The 18,146-nt window shown below is 41.0% G+C and overlaps 1 protein-coding gene across 1 annotated transcript in view; it reads right to left on the bottom strand.

Moving 5' to 3' along the window:
- KIF26B (kinesin family member 26B) overlaps positions 1 to 18,146 on the bottom strand; it is a 302,787-nt gene that overhangs the window by 171,034 nt on the left and 113,607 nt on the right. The window contains exon 4 of the mRNA XM_074168140.1: positions 5,328 to 5,494. Within this exon, the coding sequence (XP_074024241.1) occupies positions 5,328 to 5,494 (167 nt within the window). The remainder of the gene's footprint in view (positions 1 to 5,327; positions 5,495 to 18,146) is intronic.

The following is an 18,146-nucleotide window of genomic DNA, read 5'->3' as shown; positions in this document are numbered from 1 at the left end:
TGCCAGGAAAAGTCCATTTTTGTGAATTTCCACCAGACCTCTAAAAAATTCAAACCAGGAGCTTAAAATGGTGTGATTAAATTAAAACAATATACAGTCTTTAAGGAAAAGCCCTGGGTGCTCTTTGATTCCAAGCCTTTGGGCTTTAAAAATTTTCCCCATAAATAGAAAGATTGAGCAGACTAGCTCCTTACTTTGAATTTCAACAAAAGTCACATAGTATTGCACCTATAAGGAAAAACAGCAAACACCAAAATTTGTGTGATGAGAGTTTACCACATGTGTGCAAAAAACAGTGAGGCATAAGATTCTGGGGTCTCTGGAGTGCTAAGTCATCGAAACAGCACAACAGCTTTAACAGGAGGGTCCCACAAATGGCACTCTCATATAAGCTTTGTAGTTCACACAATATGTACCAGAATTTTAAAAAATATTCAAAAAAGGATTCTCAAGAGTGGAAAGGAAATCTGTGAAGGGTTCAGCAGCATTTTGAACACAAGATTCTCAATACCCTTTGGCAGTAAGGCACTGCCTCACCTCCTCCTCCACTAGCTGCCAAACACAGGGATGGGGAATGAGTATGGAAAGGGTCACGGGCAGTTTTTCCAAGAATGGAGGTAACTATAACTAGAGCTTACCCCATGCTGAGTAGCTACATGTCAGTTACATATGGAGGGAAGCTAAGGTTTTCTATTCTTATTTTGTCTCAAAATAAGAAGTTTTTAAAATATCGGGACATTTATGCATTTAATTTAAAAAACATGCCTTGCTACATTTATAACAGTAGCGTTGTGTGGCCCTGCTTAGTGTTTAAGCTGTATGAAGAAATGGAAAATGATTCCTAGAACAGATTTTTCAGGCTACTTTCAAGATTACCTATATTCCCATTAGGCTCAATTTATCCAAATATGACTATATCAGACTGAAGTGGGCTTTTGTTCAAGATACACTGTTACAATTCCTGACCAGCAACAGGAAACAACTTTAGGACTACCATTTAAAAATTTCTCCTTCTCAAAAATTTTTGTGTTTTTTGAGTTCCAAAGTGAAATTGGCTTTTATGCTTCTCCTTTGTCCTGATGCAATAAAAGTTTTTCCTCTCCAAGAAAGCAAGTCTACTGTGAAAGGGCAAACAAGGAAAAGTACCAAGATCCCAAAAACCTTTAGGCATTGTAAGGACAACTGAAAGGCTTTGGTTCAGTTGTGACTTAAAGTTCCTGCACTGTGCTATCACCCTTTGAGAGACTGTTGAAACTCTACAGCCCAGTCAACCAAAGAGAAGTTCTATTCAGAAGGGCAGGTTTATTCATGGAGTAGTCAGGCCAAAGCTGAAGTCAGAGTCCCAGAAGCTTTCTTCATGTAGAAACCAGCATAGATAGGAGCAAGGTTGAGTACAACGCCCCTTGACCTGCTAGAGCTTCACAGAGACATCGGGAAGACAAGAGACAGAAGGTCTTTCCCTCAGTTCTTTGTCCCCATCTGCACTGGCATATACTTCTCCCTTAGCTGGAGGTTGCACACTCCAACATTGTCCTTGGAGGACACAAGAGGCTAGTACACTTTAGACTGCAATGGCCCAAAAATGCAGTGCTTCTTATGACAAAGATCCAAAATGGCAGCAAAAGCTAACTCATGTAAATATCCTAAACGCTCCACAAATTATTCTTTTTGTGTAAAGAATCTTACCATTATTTCACTTTCTCTAAATGAATTATTTTCACCACAAATATGTACTAGTAAGAAGGAAGATGATGCTAAGTTAGCATGGATCGGAGGATCTCTCAGACAAAAAATGAATGATAGCCCTGAACAGAAAGGTAAATTTGGTGCTTGTCATTAAAAGTGCAATTGATTGAATTCAGTTTCTGTGTCAGAATCACCATTAGAAATTCATTACTCATACCTGTATCATCTAATATTCATAAGTGTACCAGCAGAATACTTTGGACAGTTTTCGATATTTGTTCCTTTAAAACATTCACCTACTGTCTCATGGGAATCCTGACATATAAGTTCTCTTGCAGCGAAATCGTGACAAATGACAGTTCACAGAAGTTGGAGCCCTTTTAACTGGCTTGGAAACCTATCAGCTATAGATCATGAAACTTAACAGTCAAGTATTGAAACAACTGGTAAGTCTCCTGGCTTTTCAAAAGGTTGAGAGTCACTATGGCCTTCAGACACTTCTCCGAGGCTCAATGCCAGCTGTAGGCCAGTCAAGTGAGTATCACTGTTGGACTAGCAGTGCCTAAGAACAGAAAAATTACAAGCTCCCAGTATTCCACTACTGATGTTCCTCAAGTAATTACAACCAAAAGTTCCCATGGATGCTTTGACATTTCCTCCAGACTACAGCATTTTAGTTAATTAGATTTTTTTCCTGATGATGGATGACTTTTATATCTGAGCCTCATAGAATCACAGAATGGTAAGAGTTGGAAGGGACCTTAAAGATCATCTAGTTCCAACCCCCCTGCCATGGGCAGGGACACCTCCCACTAGAGCAGGTTGCTCAAAGCCCCATCCAGCCTGGCCTTAAACACCTCCAGGGATGGGGCATCCACAACTTCCCTGGGCAACCTGTTCCAGTGCTTCACCACCCTCACAGTAAAGAATTTCCTCCTAATATCTAATCTAAATCTCCCCTCTTCCAATTTAAAACCATTACCCCTTGTCCTGTCACTACATCTCCTGACAAAGAGTCCCTCCCCAGCTCTCCTGTAGGCTCCCTTCAGATATTGGAAGGCTGCTATGAGGTCTCCCTGGAGCCTTCTCTTCTCCAGGCTGAACAACCCCAGCTCTCTCAGCCTGTCTTCATAGGGGAGGTGCTCCATCCCTCTGATCATCTTTGTGGCCCTCTGCTGGACCCGTTCCAACAGGTCCATGTCCTTCCTGTGTTGAGGACTCCAAAGCTGGACACAGTATTCCAGGTGGGGTCTCATGAGCACAGAGTAGAGGGGCAGAATCACCTCCCGTGACCTGCTGGCCACACTTCTCTTGATGCAGCCCAGGATGCGTTTGGCTTTCTGGGCTGCCAGTGCACCTGGTAAACCTCATATGAGGTTTGCTTTGCTTGTTAGGGAACTTAGAGTGAAATACTGTAGGACATTATTCAAATTTCAAAAGAATATTTTCTACTCTTCTACTTCCAACTTCAGCTTCACATTAGCAAATTTCCCTGGCTGTGTAATAATTTCTTACTTACTGACCATGAAAGCATCATGTGTGACACACATTCACAAAGAACAAGCAAGGCTGGTAGTCACTACTCCATATGTCACTTAAAATCAGAAAAAGTAAAAGTTTAGAATTCACGAGCCTGGCAGAAATGACTTTCATATTGTAAACAGTGCACCATCTCCATGAGTTTGACAACTGCTGCCTTCTACTTCGTGTTTTACAATACACATATATATGGGTTCATACACTTCTTATCCCAACTTTACAAAAATGCAAATAGACACATAAGATGGAAACCAAAAATTAATGAGATCCATGTTTTGAAAACAATTGTGGATTTTCTTGTTAAAAGGTCAAGCATTTAACAACTGACTTGGATTCGCTTCTTGAACTGTCAGCAGGTGATATAACTTGAAGTCCAGAACAAAACTGACTTATATAAAAGTGATATTATTCTAATTATGCTATAACCCAAACTAAACCAGGCATTTTTGTCTTGCTAAGTACAGTTTAAAAATAAACAGGCTAAACATGAGAACTCTGCTGGGCCAAGCATACCCAAGAATTCACACCATCAGCTAGAAACTAACAGAGTTCTAATTAAAATGCTGTGATTTACACTAGGGATTTTGAGTAAATTTAATTAGTTTCCTACATTTCAACAGAGTATATTAAGAGCAAATGTATTCTCTCTGCATAAATCAGTAAAACAATGAAGAACAAATGAGTTGTGCCATCTTCATAAACTAATACATGCTAAAATATGTGCTAATCCCAATCTGCACTCTGGTTAGATATTACCATATGAGTACATTCAGCAATTTTAATTTAAACTGCCAGCAGTTAAACAGAAAAGGGCAGCAAATCAAAACCACTGTCATCATTCACATTTGCTATTGCAGCATCACATCTGTAAAGAAAAAATGGCAGAGCTGCCCCAAACAATGTTATCTGGGTCTTCTAAAATGCTACTCTTAATCCTTTTACATAATTCAGTTATGGTGTGACACTGATTGAACATACGCAATCCTCATGTTTGTAAGGAAAACAGGAGAGGAATGTCTTCTTACCAGATTTACAGAGTGCAACAACTTAATAAGCTTTTCATTTACCTTTAAAATAAAATAGAATCATGTGGAATTACTAATAGTTGGCTCTCTAAATGGCAGGAGGTTAATGTGAGTATGCCTGAGATGTTTATTCAAAAGTTCACTCCATATTTTGAAGTTCGCATCTCTCACTAGATTGGATTGTAAGTGCTGTAAAATTAGCTTATTCTCTTTTTATTTCATTACTTTCACAACTCTTCCCAAGCCAATATTCTAATTATTGAAAAAAATTAAAAGACAAGGATTATTTCAACTTCTTCAGTTACATAAGGATTCAAGTGGGCTAAAAAGATTATGTTCTTCAAAGGGCATATTTCTGCACAGAAAAATATTTCTGTTGATGATAGTAGATATTTCACTTATTAGCTGCTATGCCCATTTAACAAACAAGTTTTACTAACAAATTAATAAAGATAGCCATAACATTTTTAAATAAAACTTTATCCTGAGATTTTTTGAAACAATGTCTGAATATTGAACAGAAAAGATGTTCTGAGGCTGTTTAGACCACCCTCAGGTCAATTCAACAGCATGAGAGGAACAGAAACTGAAATCAGTAACCTTAACTTCTCAGTCTGAAAGTGGAAATATTGATAATTTCCTGAAATGAAAGTAAAATTCAATAAGAGAGCCTGAAAGTTGCCTGCAAAACAATATATCCATCTCCAGTTAACTGTACAATTAATTGCCTATCTCCAAAAATTACTTGGGTAGGCCCTTCTCATTCAGGGATACACCCTTCTAAAAATGTCACTAATTCAGGTATTCTTCTGGAAGCGCAATCACATTTTAAACCAAAACAACAGTTAAAAAGATATTTCATAGAAGAGGGTAGAAGTATTATCCCCATCTTACATACAAATGCATCCAAATGGATTAAACATTTTCATGGTAATTCAGCAAGTTTGTGATAAATATCTATAGCCATGTTTCAACATGTGTGCTGTAGTCTGTCGACCCCACTTCTTCACTACAGAATCATCTACTTTGAACGAAATTTCATTTCCAGAGAAGGAAAATCTAAGAAATCTCTCTTACCTGGCAAAAAATGATGCTGCCACCGAGGTGCCTGTGGATACTTCACTGGCAACATACGTGCTCTGGGAAGCAGGGAAGCTGTACAAGGAGGGTTTATCTGCATTGTAGCGGTTCAATGCTGCTTCAGTCAGGCCCTCTCGATTAGTTTCTGTCATAAGCTGCGATATCTGAAGACAGAAAAAATCAAGTGTCATCAGCTAAAGCTCACTAGCTGACCATTCCTCATCCAGAAGTGTCTCTGGGTTGTAGATGGAATAAGAGAGGTATTTCATTCACTACGTCTTTGCTGCTCTGTGAAAAAGTTTATTGCTCTGTCATGCTATCTACAGTACTTTGGCTCAACTCTAACCTTGTCTGCATTAAAACTAATGGGATAAATTCATCCCATCACTACAAATGTCAGTAATGCCTATGGCTTTCCATCCATATGGAAAAGAAAGTAAACCATAATCCTTGCTTGGTTTTACCTCAGGATACCAGACAGACAACTTAAATATGTGTAAGATATTTATATTTTACTTCAGGAAAAAAAAAAAAACAAACATTTGTTTGCCTTTGTAAAAATAAGTGTATTAATCACTAGTGTATTAAGTACTTCTGTTGACCTTTCTCCAGAAAAGCCAGCAAACAGCACAGGAAGAAGTCCCTTGGGATCCTAGACTATTTATCATCTCTCTAAAATAGGGATCATTACCACTCACTTTCATAGGCTTTCTTAAAAGGTTTTAAACATCCTATGGTTTCATTCTTCTGATAGCCCATTTAACATTCTTTCCCCTCTTAGGAAGCCTCATCTCAGCTTTTCATTGCCTGGGAAAAGAAATGGGAGTTCAACCAGACTTGACCCAGCTCTCCTCAAATTAAGCGAAAGATCTTTATTGACTTCAGAGAAAACTGGGTCAGCCCTATTGAAGTACCTCCTGAAAACTTATTTCAGTTTCTTGACTATTACTTCCACATGAATTTACAATACTACGATGTCATCTATTGTACTTCATGCAATTCCTAACTTCTCTTTCCTCCTCTGCTCATTTCAACCACAAATAGCTTTTGTTCGCTAATGCACATCACAAAATTGCAACATATGCCTAAAAAGAACCCTCCCAAATTACTACTGGCAATCATCCAAGGCATTGCTTCCTTCTCCCTGCAAAAAGTTTGCAAGAATCAGTCTCTCACCTGTTCAATTTCAGTTCTCATGCCTATCTTTATCACCACAGTAACAGAACATCTTTGTGAGGCATATCAAGAAAAGTATTTGTGATCATCCTGCAGTTCATTTTCTGCTCAATCTTTATTTGAGCTGTTAAACATTTCAGTTATTAAAGGCAAAGTTGAAGAACTGTGATTTGTATTTGGGAGAGGAAAAGACGTGATATGGCAACATTTTTTACACTGTCAATCCACCTCTGTTTCTCTTATAGAGAATTGTTACCATTCTACTACAGCTAAAATGATAATCTAAGAGTTTATCCTTATTTTACATAGATTTTAGGCCAATCAACTGTAGTACTTCAAGAACAAGAATGTTAAACTAGCCACTATTTTACGAGGAACCAGTAAGCTTGCTGAAAATACCCCTATCATCAGTCATACACTGAAGCCTTTCTAATTTACTGATTCACTATATTGAATGAACAGTGCTTTCAGAAGGCTATAGCTGAAATCCTGGACTTAAATAATCTCATACTACTGTTAAACATACGAATTTAGGCTTGCTGCCAGAATACCTCCCTACATTTCCAGCAAGCAAGCAAATAGACATTTGTTCTTCAGTGTTCTGCTAACCCATCTATGTCAACTGGGGCATCCAATACATTTGAATTCACTAAACAATTTTCTCAAATCTTCCATAAATTTTGCTAACTCAGCTATTTATATCTGCAGTGAACTAGCACAAGATTTTGCCCTATCCCCTCAAATTGTCCTGAAACCAATTTTATCCCCTACCATGTTTGGAACTGCTAAGCACACAGATTTAAAAAGCTCTCCCTTCAGAGCAGAGAACACTTATAAACCTAACCTCTTAGTCCATCCAATTCATATACCTATAATCAGGGATGGACCACCGTTAATCAATTGCCATTGCTCACTGTCACCAGGAAGTGCTACTCACTTCCACAGCAACCTGACAGCAGTTAAGTTGATGAGTTAACTTATCTCAACTGCAATCTCAATTGCAATCGTGATCTCCCCATCTTCTGCCAAATAAAGTTTTGCAGCTCCAAATATGAATTCCCACAGTCAGTGCAGCACATTTCTATTGGTGTCAGCTGCAAGTTGTGAAGTTGCAAGATGGCGAGGCTTGAGAGAGGCATTTCAGCCAGCTGGAAAACAGGAAAGGATTTGCATGTCTCTATGTTTGGGACACCCAGAAAACATCCATCATGACGTGGGCTCAAAAACAGTAACTAAATGGTTTCTGTGATTATAAAGACTTTCAGGTGATTCATGCCCATATCCACAAGTCCTATTAATGTGAACAGCACAGAGAAAACAGAGCAATAAAAAGCCTCAAACTGATTGTGGACATTTCCTGAAAGGTGTTATTCTCAAGCTTCCTCAGAAGCTGATTATATGCTTGGTTCATGAGCTTTTGAATAACTAGTTCTTAAATATAAGCACTCCAAAATAATCAAATACTCACCAGAGAGACATGAGATTCTTTTAGAAAGATATAAATACAAGCCGTTCCCTCTCACCTATGCACTCAGAGAGAAATAGATATTAGTCAACAAATGGAATGTTAATGCATTTTAATAAACAGGCGTGAAGATCTTATAAAGCCTGTGTTTAGGTCATGGTTTTCTTATAGTAAAATGCAAAGAAACTTAATAAGAAGCTGGAAATAATCAAACATACTTACAATTCAGCATTTGTGGAGAACTGCACTAACCACAGGACAGAGACAGAAGACAGATAAATAATAATAATTTTGGGAATTGCACATACTATGGACAAATGCAGAATAGGGGTGTTTCTATATAAATATAGGTTTTCAGTAGTACTGCTATTTTATCATGTATCCTCCACAACAGTCCAAGTACTACAGGGATGGTCAGCTGCTCAAGTTGCAAGTTGCAAAACATCTGTCTGGTACTGACCACCAGAGCTTGCTAGAGAGGTAGCAGCTCTCCCTGTTCATTCACACAGCTTGCTTTGTTGCAGAAAACAGGAAGCTACTGTTGACATTGACATATTATCTGTGAAAAGCAGCATTCCAGTGTAAACAGCCATGTTAGAGAACCCTCCCAGAGCTGCCCTGGATAGACACTCATAATGGGGCATGTTGGGCTTGTTGAGCACCTTCTCAGTCCTAAGGGTCCAGCACCACTGCCTGGTTTCCTCACTCATGCCGGCACGCTTCCTGGGCAAAAATCCATTTCTCAGCATGAGCTCTCTCAGAACTAAACTCCCAAACGCACATGTCCTTGAGCTCCATTGATTTACTCTTTGCCTCAGCAGAGACACTTCTTAGTTGGTAGTGTATTACAAGGATACCAAAATGGGAACATACTCTGTTTTACTTAAATGCAAGACATAGACGGATTAAGACAAAATAAGAACTGGCCTAAGCCACAGTCCAGTATTTCCTAATCTAACGGTTTCCAGTTTTAGCACTTGCTTACTTTGTCTGCCAAAGTGGGATTTTTCAACAACGAAATGTCTCCAGAAGCAATGAAAGCTGAAATACTTCCCTGAATTTCAAACATTTTACTGTTCCTTATCTGGGAAGCCTGCAACACCACTTGATGTTATACAGATCAAAGCCCACAAAAGTACCTTGTGATACTGCAACATTCATAACCTCACTCAGAACTAGTTCAAGCAAAACCTGATCTTCTGCTTGAGGTTTCCTTAAGAACAGGACAACAAACTAGAACTTGATATTTAAGTACAGAATTGTCCCTTTGGTCATACGGACAGTACAGATGAAGGGCAAAGACAGTGTTATGACATTCTGGGCCAGGCTGGGAGTCTTTTTTGTGTCTAGTACTTATCAGAGTACTGTTCATACTCCACAAATTTGTACATCTGGGGCAATCCACACGCTGAGTACCTGACTAGACACATGCCAGCAATATTTGACTAATAAGTCCTCAGTTATTCCCAGAATCCAATATATATTTGTATTGGACATTATTTGGGACATATTGGGACGGCTGCTTAAGGGATCAGGAACGCAAGTTGTGTTCTCCTCTATCCCTTCAGTGGCAACTATGAATGAGGAAATTAATAGGGAGAGGCAACAGGTCAACCCGTGGTTCCGGGACTGGTGTTATTGGCAGGGTTTTGGGTTTTTTGAGCATAGGCAGCTATACGAGACACCTGGCCTGCTGGGGGCAGGTGGGATGCACCTGTCCCAGAGGGGGAAAAGAATTTTGGGGCAGGAGTTAGCAGGGCTCATTGGTAGGGCTTTAAACTAGATATGAGGGGGGATGGGGAACTAACTGGGCCTGTCAGAATTAAACCCAAGGGAAGCATGCCAAGGCTTGAAGGATGGTGGGTTAGTGAGGACTCTCGCTCTGTTGTTTATTTGAGAAAAGGGATAGACATTTAGAAATTTCTGATTGCGAACAATGGGAAAACCCTATCCCGAAAGGGGAAAAGGGTACTAGGCCAGGAGTTAACAAAGCTCATGGATAGAGCTTTAAACTAGAGGTGGAGGGGGAAGGGGATAAAACCAGGCCCACTGATAATGAGCCTGGGGGTAAAGGGCCAAGGATGGGGGTGAAATCAGGAGCCCAGCTCAAGTGCATCTATGCTAATGCATGTAGCATGGGCAACAAACAGGATGAGCTGGAAGCCATGGTGCAGCAGGACAGCTATGACGTAGTCGCCATCACGGAAACGTGGTGGGATGACAGTCACGACTGGAATACTGCGATGAGTGGCTATAAGCTCTTCAGAAGGAACAGGCAAGGAAGGAGAGGCGGGGGTGTGGCTCTATACATTCGGGAGTGTTTTGACTGTATAGAGCTAGATTCCAGTGACGAAGTTGAGTGTTTGTGGGTAAGGATGAAGGGGAAGGCTAATAAGGGGGATTTTGTGTTGGGAGTCTGCTATAGACCACCCAACCAGGATGAGCAGGTTGATGAAGTATTCTATAAGAGGCTGGCTGAAGTCTGACAATCGCCAGCCCTTGTTCTGGTTGGGGACTTCAACCTACCGGATATCTGCTGGAAATATAACACAGCAGAGAGCAGGCAGTGTAGGAGGTTCCTTGAGTGTATGGAAGATAACTTCCTGACACAACTGGTAGGAGAGCCTACCAGGGGAGGTGCCTCGCTAGACCTACTTTTTACAAGCAAAGAAGGACTAGTGGGAGATGTGGAGGTCGGAGGTTGTCTTGGTCTTAGCGATCATGAAATGGTCAAGTTTTCAATTCTTAGTGAGTGAAGGAAGGGGGTTAGCAAAACCTCCACCTTGGACTTACGGAGGGAGGACTTTAGCCTGTTTAGAACCCTGGTTGGGAGGGTCCCTTGGGAGATAATCCTGCGAGGCAAAGGAGTCCAGGAAGGCTGGACGTTCTTCAAGAAGGAAATCCTAAAGGCCCAGGAGCAGGCTGTCCCCATGAGGCACAAAATTAAAGGGAGGGGAAAATGGCCGGCCTGGATGAACAAAGAGCTTTTGATAGGACTTAGGGAAAAAAGGAAGGTTTATCACCTTTGGAAGAAGGGACAAGCAACTCAGGAAGAGTACAGAGATCTTGTTAGGTTATACAGAGAAAAAATTAGGAAGGCAAAAGCCCAGCTGGAACTCAACCTGACCATTAATATAAAGGACAACAAAAAAAGTTTTTATAAATACGTCAACAAAAAGAGAGTCAGGGAGAATCTCCATCCCTTACTGGATGCGGGGGGAAACATTACGACCAAGGACGAGGAGAAGGCTGAGATACTTAATGCCTTCTTTGCCTCTGTCTTCAATAGTTGGACCAGCTACCCCCAGGGTGTTCAGCCTCCTGGGCTGGAAGATAAGGATGGAGAGCAGAACAACCCCCCTGTAATCCAGGAGGAAGTAGTTAATGATTTGCTTATGCACCTGGACACGCATAAGTCCATGGGGCTGGATGGGATTCACCCAAGGGTACTCGGAGAGCAGGTGGGAGAGCTCACCAAGCCTCTCTACATTATCAACAATCCTGGTCAACAGGAGAGGTACCAGATGACTGGAGGGTGGCCAACGTGACGCCCATCTGACAGAAGGATGATCCGGGAAACTATAGGCCTGTCAGTCTGACCTCAGTACCGGGAAAGATCATGGAGCAGATCATCTTGAGTGAGCTCTCACAGAAAGTGCAGGGCAGCCGAGGGATCAGGGCCAGCCAGCATGGCTTTATGAAAGGGAGGTCCTGCTTAACCAACTTGATCTCTTTCTGTGACCATGTGACCCACCTTCTCGATGCGGGGAAGGCTGTGGACATTGTCTACCTGGACTTTGGTAAGGCCTTTGACACCGTCCCCCACAGTGTTCTCCTGGAGAAGCTGGCGAATCATGGCATAGACAAGTGTACTCTTCACTGGGTAAAAAACTGGCTGGATGGCCATGCCCAGAGAGTTGTAATTAATGGGGTGAAATCCAGTTGGAGGCCGGTCACCAGTGGTGTCCCTCAGGGCTCAGTTTTGGGGCCGGTCTTGTTTAATATCTTTATTGATGATCTGGATAAGGGGATTGAGTGCACCCTCAGTAAGTTTGCAGATGACACCAAACTAGGTGGGAGTGTTGATCTGCTTGAGGGTCAGAAGGCTCTACAGAGGGACCTGGACAGGTTGGATCAATGGGCCAAGGCCAATGGGATGAGGTTTAATAAGGCCAAGTGCCGGGTTCTGCATTTCGGTCACAACAACCCCAGGCAACGCTACAGGCTTGGGGAAGAGTGGCTGGAAAGCTGCCCAGCAGAAAAGGACCTGGGGGTGTTGGTGGACAGCCGGCTTAACATGAGCCAGCAGTGTGCCCAGGTGGCCAAGAAGGCCAACGGCATCCTGGCCTGTATCAGGAATAGCGTGGCCAGCAGGAGTAGGGAAGTGATTGTGCCTCTGTACTCGGCACTGGTGAGGTCTCACCTCGAGTACTGTGTTCAGTTCTGGGCCCCTCACTACAGGAAAGACATTGAAGTGCTGGAGCGTGTCCAGAGGAGAGCCACCAAGCTGGTGAGGGGTCTAGAGAACAAGTCATATGAGGAGAAGCTGAGGGAACTGGGCATGTTTAGTTTGGAGAAGAGGAGGCTGAGGGGGGACCTCATTGCCCTCTACAACTACCCTCTACAACTACCTGAAAGGAAGTTGTAGAGAGGTGGGTGTTGGCCTCTTCTCCCAAGGGAATAATGACAGGACCAGAGGAAATGGTCTGAAGTTGCGGCAGGGGAGGTTTAGATTAGATATTAGGAAGAGTTACTTTACTGAGAGAGTGGTCAGGCATTGGAACAGCCTGCCCAGGGAGGTGGTGGAGTCGCCATCCCTGGAGGTATTTAAGAAACATGTAGACATGCCACTTCAGGGCATGCTCTAGTGCCCGAGATTGTTGGTTTGTGTCTGTTTGTGGGTGGGGTGGGGTGTGGTTGTGGGCATTTGGTTTGGTTTTGGTGTGGTGGGGTTTTTTTGGGTTTTTTTTGATTGGTTGGACTCGATGACCTCAAAGGTCCCATCCAACCAAAAATATTCTGTGATTCTGTGATATACATAAAGTAGTGAGCAGAAAGAAATACAGATAATTCATATATCCAGAGGCTACTGACTGCGAGTCACCATTTCCTTGTTTTCCCTCATAGATTGGAGAGTGTAAAATTAATTTAAACTATTATACCAAACTGAAGAGTGGGCTTTGGAGGTAATCTTTCCATCTCATTTACTTTGTCCTCCAGTCACAGTATCAAATTATCCCTGTCTCCCCTGACATTGCTCGCTGAAGTTCACACATAAACAAACTTGAGTAAATGCACCCAGGATATATCAAAATACTCATAGAACAGACATGTCCAAAGCTCTTAGAGAAATTCTTTTTTTTCTCATCCCAGTTCAAAAGGTGTAGTTGAAAAATCACACTCTGAACATGAACACTAACAAACTCACTCTCTTTTTTTAGTTTTTTGGCCTTCCCGCCCCCCCAATAATGTGTGCCTGGCAAGTACAGTTCACATAAGTCTGTCTCTTCGGTGTCACTGTTTCTCTCACCAGATATTGTTTCTGGATTTAATGGGGAAAAGAAGAATAGATTCCTTGATTCTCTTTCCCTTCTCTTCTGTGAGTACCCATATAGCATATATATGAGGTTTAAGATTAGTTTATAGGATATATTTTGAGAAAATCCTTTATCAAATTGTTGGCAGCACATCACTGCTTGGATAAGCAACAAAAAGACAAAGCATGGAACAATGAAACCTTTCATGCCTGAATAAAAACCTTTTAAGTGCACATGGAACAAGACAGATGTCCCTCCCAAGGCCCCATTTTTCCCTCCTGTCTCATAAAAGCAAGGCATCCATTAACCTCCTCTTTCACTGCTTTCTGACAGCATACAGCAAGAACTGGAGATAAGTCATGATTTAAATTCTCTACTTCATAGGAAAAAGATGGTGCTGCAGTTAAACCACAGGTGTCAGCCAGACTAGGTTCTCTTCCTATTCCAGTTAAAGAGTCACTCTGTCCATAAGACTTGCCATCATGCAGAATGAGGTTACTTATATTTACATAAGGGCATTTTACAGCCAAGCTCATTAATGTTTTTAAAGCTTCTAACTAAGGATTCCCAACTGAAATTATTGTACAAATCGAAGTTAGCATTGATGAAAGATGTAAAACATCCTTCGATCTGGAAGTAGTGAAGCATTCAGGAACAACCCCAAAATCTAATTAATGTCAATGACTGATGAATGAACTGGATGCATAGAAATGTATGAAATGTATCCGTGTCAGAAGTCAAATTCAAGATAGAAATCTGTGTCCAAAATCACTATAAAGCAATCCTCCGTGCCCAGAGTTCCTAATCTCAGGAGAGAAGCTCACTAGCAAGAAGAAACAGAAGGTAGAAAGCTCTCTTTCATAAACACACACACGGTCATGAATGACTTCTTTGGCAATCTACTCTTGATTCAGCGCAGCACTGAATTTTCCGCCCAATAAATTCTGCCGAAATTACTTCCAGGTTTATTTTACACAGCAAATGTCTACATTAACCAAGAAAAATGTTCTTCTTAGACACCCCCTTTAAAAGATGAGTTGAAGGAAGCTCTAATGATTGTCTCTCTCAAAGCTTTAGCACACCAAAACCATCATAAATTCTTAGAAACCTGCTTAGAACACAAGCTTAGGAGCTTCGTTTCAAGTTTTCTATTACGCACAATCAGGTATTCTGGTTCTTTGAAAAGATTAATTTTTTACCTTCTGTCCAACTGCTTTTGGCTCATCACAGTTTACTCTGTCATAACAAGATAAAGTTATTCTTCCTCTTTCTTCTTCCTAGCCTTCCTTTAAGGCTAGGCTCGATGGGGCTTTGAGCAACCTGGTCTAGTGGAGGTGTCCCTGCCCATGGCAGGGGGGTTGGAACTCGATGATCTTTAAGGTTCCTTCCAACTCTAACCATTCTATGATTCTATGATTCTCTTTGGCTCAAGAAGCCTGGTTTCTGGTCTATGGGATTGATGAAACAAGCACTGGGAGAGGCATTTCACAGTACATCATTCACACGTGTCTTTCTTCTGACACATGTATAGAATATCAAATCTTTCCCAAGAACTAAGCAACCCTGTTTTTCCTGGGCTTGAACTACTCCTTCTAATTCTTACAGGTTGAGGCAAGAACTATAATTTACAAATTAATTTTGAAAACTCAAATAATTCTTCCACTTTCTTTAGCATATAAGAGTTTACTATCTGATGTGACAGTGTGGTGGATTGCAGAACAAGATAAAAATCTTAAGTCTTCAGTAAGCTACCAGCTTCCCAGCCACTACAAATTTCCATGGAAATACAGTAACTTGCTTAGAGGAAGCAGCATCAGAAAACAAGCAAGGCTGGAGGTGACAGAAGGTAATGAAGGAAATACTGGAGTTCTACTTCATCTAGAGAAGGCATTTCTCAACAAGGGAATGTATCAATAAGTAGTACATCCTCTTCCTGCAATTTGGCTCTTTTATCTGACTTTATCCGTTTTGCCTAACATGGAAGTTCTGCATTAAGTTCTGTGCAGTAACAAAAACGTGCAGCATAAATTTATGTATGGTAGGCATTCAAAGGACAGTGTCATAGCTGGAACCCACTGTGCTCAGTGCCAAAAAGAAAAAAAAAAAAAAACGTAGATAATTTGCCATTTACTATATTTCAATTTCATAATTTTAGAGTGTTGTTGGGAGAGGTTAGCATGTGAAAATAGGAAAGGGAAATACTTAACAAGTGAGTTTCAAATAGCATTGTCAAATACAGCTTCAAATGCTTTGAGGTTAATCTGGTAGAGAGTTTACTGAACTACCAGTAAACTGCAGTGGGGTTTTGGGGGCAGAAGGGTAGAGGGTAAGAGGAATCTTGTGCTGCCTACACAAGTATCAAATTAATTTTAACACATCCTTCACAGGGCAAAAAGGAACAATTACACCATTCAATCAGAGCAACTTGAAAGTGGTGAAGATTTGCTAAGTCAGTCATTTTTAATAGACCATGGAGTACCAAGGACATACTCCACATCTGTCACAAATCACTCACAACAGAGGTGACATTTAAGGAATTATTCAGGACAAAATCCACCTTTAGAAAAAATAATTTTGAAACGGTTGCAAGTTCCTGTAGCTAAGGGCACTGGCACAGTCTTATAGCATCTTGCCATTTGATTATGACCTTTTTCTCTCATAGCAGAATACTAAGCTGCTATAGCTCGAGATCACCGCAACCGCTGATACAGACACTGTGTGAGCAAGACAGCAATTCCTGATAGTCCTTTCCTGTTAAAAGAATGTGTTCTATGAAGAACACACTGAAAAAGGACATACATAACGCCTATTGCATTCAGTCTCTTTCTTGAACGTAGACATACCAAATACTGCTTAGTAAAGGCAATTCACTATTCATTGTGAATACTGACACTCTGGGGAGGGTCCTTGGCTAAGCTTTGCTCCTGCTTTACTCAAATTTACATGCAAAATCTGAAATATTGATCTAGCAGAAGGGGTTACCATAACGGCACAGATTTTGTGTCTAGAGACAAAACAGTGCACCTTGGAAAGAGTGAAGTTTTTCAAAGGGAAAATCACTGGGACGGCAAGAATGCTGATTATGCTTTGCATTTAACAAGGAAGAGTCAGAGTGTATTTAACATAAACTACTTTTACTTAAACATTACTTAATTACCATGACAGCACCTAGAGCTTAATTGCAACCTCCAGCTTCCTGCAGTCCAAAAGAAAGATGACCTTTGACTGTTGCAACCACCTCCCATGTTCCTCTATATAAAAGATAGCTATTTAACACAGATCCGCTGCACTCAGCACAGATGAAGTCCCCGTTTGCACAGACATGGGCACATCCTCCCATCAAAACTGCTATGATAGTTAGCTCCATCTCACAGTCAAGAGCCCATACCATTAAATGAAATATTTTGCAACAAATCACTGAATGTCTTAAGATCAGCTACTTACAGGCTGATCAGACAACCAAATAATGATAGATTTCTCTACTGGAAGACATTTTCCTCTGATTCTTCCTCCTAAGAGTTCTGCCTTACAAGAGTATAATTGAATTTTTTTATTTATTCTGTATTGTCCATTGTAAATAATGACACTATTTTCTCAACCATCCAGTATTCTCCCTCTTTCGACTCATTCACTCAGTGCACATTCTTGCCCTAGCTTTTGAGCTGAAAAGCAAAGCAAAACAAACAAATAAAACCAAAACATATAGTGCAATGGTACTGCCTGAAAATCTGTGAGTTACTTCTTGAGTATGCGCTCCTAAAAAACAATACTGAATAAGAATTGCATTGACAACAATGAAAGCTTTATTATAAAACAGGAAATCTGGACTATTAAGCCTATAACAATGGTTCATTCGCTTGATCAGCAAATTCCCATACAGACCATAACATCATAAATATAAACTGATGCACATTCCCAAGCAACCTCCACCACTGAGACGTGAGAGATATAGGCTCATTTTGATCTGGCTTAGCAATGAATTCACTTTTCTCAGTTTGCCAGTACCCTCCTGAACTAAGTAATCCAGGGAAGGAATAGTTAGTACTCTATCTACATAAAAAGGAAACAGTATATTGAGTCTGAAATAGTATTGACCAAGCCTGCTTCTCTCTTGCTTACTTTGTACTGGTATATTTATTAAGCAGAAAAGCAAACAGAGGAAAAAAAATTAGAGGAGGGGAAATTACATGATCTAAAGCATTCAGGACAGCAAATATCTACCTCAAGTGAACATAATCCTTGTACAGAAGTTGCAGATTCTAGTCTGCAGTGCTCCTATGGTCCGAGTGACATAGCTTGCAAATTTTATTTATTGGTTATCACTTCATTATCAAACTATTTTCAGAAAGGCAGGGCCTCTACATTGTTACAAAAACACAAGAACTATCATAACCCACCTTCCTCAATACCCTCAGTGTATTCTGATGTCCATTCAGGATCATGCCAGCCTCTCCTATTCCTCCCCAAGGAACCCACAAGGAGGACAGCCATCCTGGGATGTAAATCTGCTCACCCTCCATACCCCAGAGCTCCCCCAGTGAAGCAGACTCCCCACAGGCGGACCTCTGCAATGCTGTGAGCTACTCCTTGTGAGTAAAGTAGTAAAGCACCATCAGCTAGACCCAAATACACCTCTCA

The sequence above is a fragment of the Numenius arquata genome, chromosome 2 (assembly GCF_964106895.1).
Source record: "Numenius arquata chromosome 2, bNumArq3.hap1.1, whole genome shotgun sequence".
In the NCBI taxonomy this organism is placed as follows: Eukaryota; Metazoa; Chordata; class Aves; order Charadriiformes; family Scolopacidae; genus Numenius; species Numenius arquata.
The sequence above is the reverse complement of the archived record's forward strand: the minus strand, read 5'-3'. Positions and strand labels throughout refer to the sequence as shown.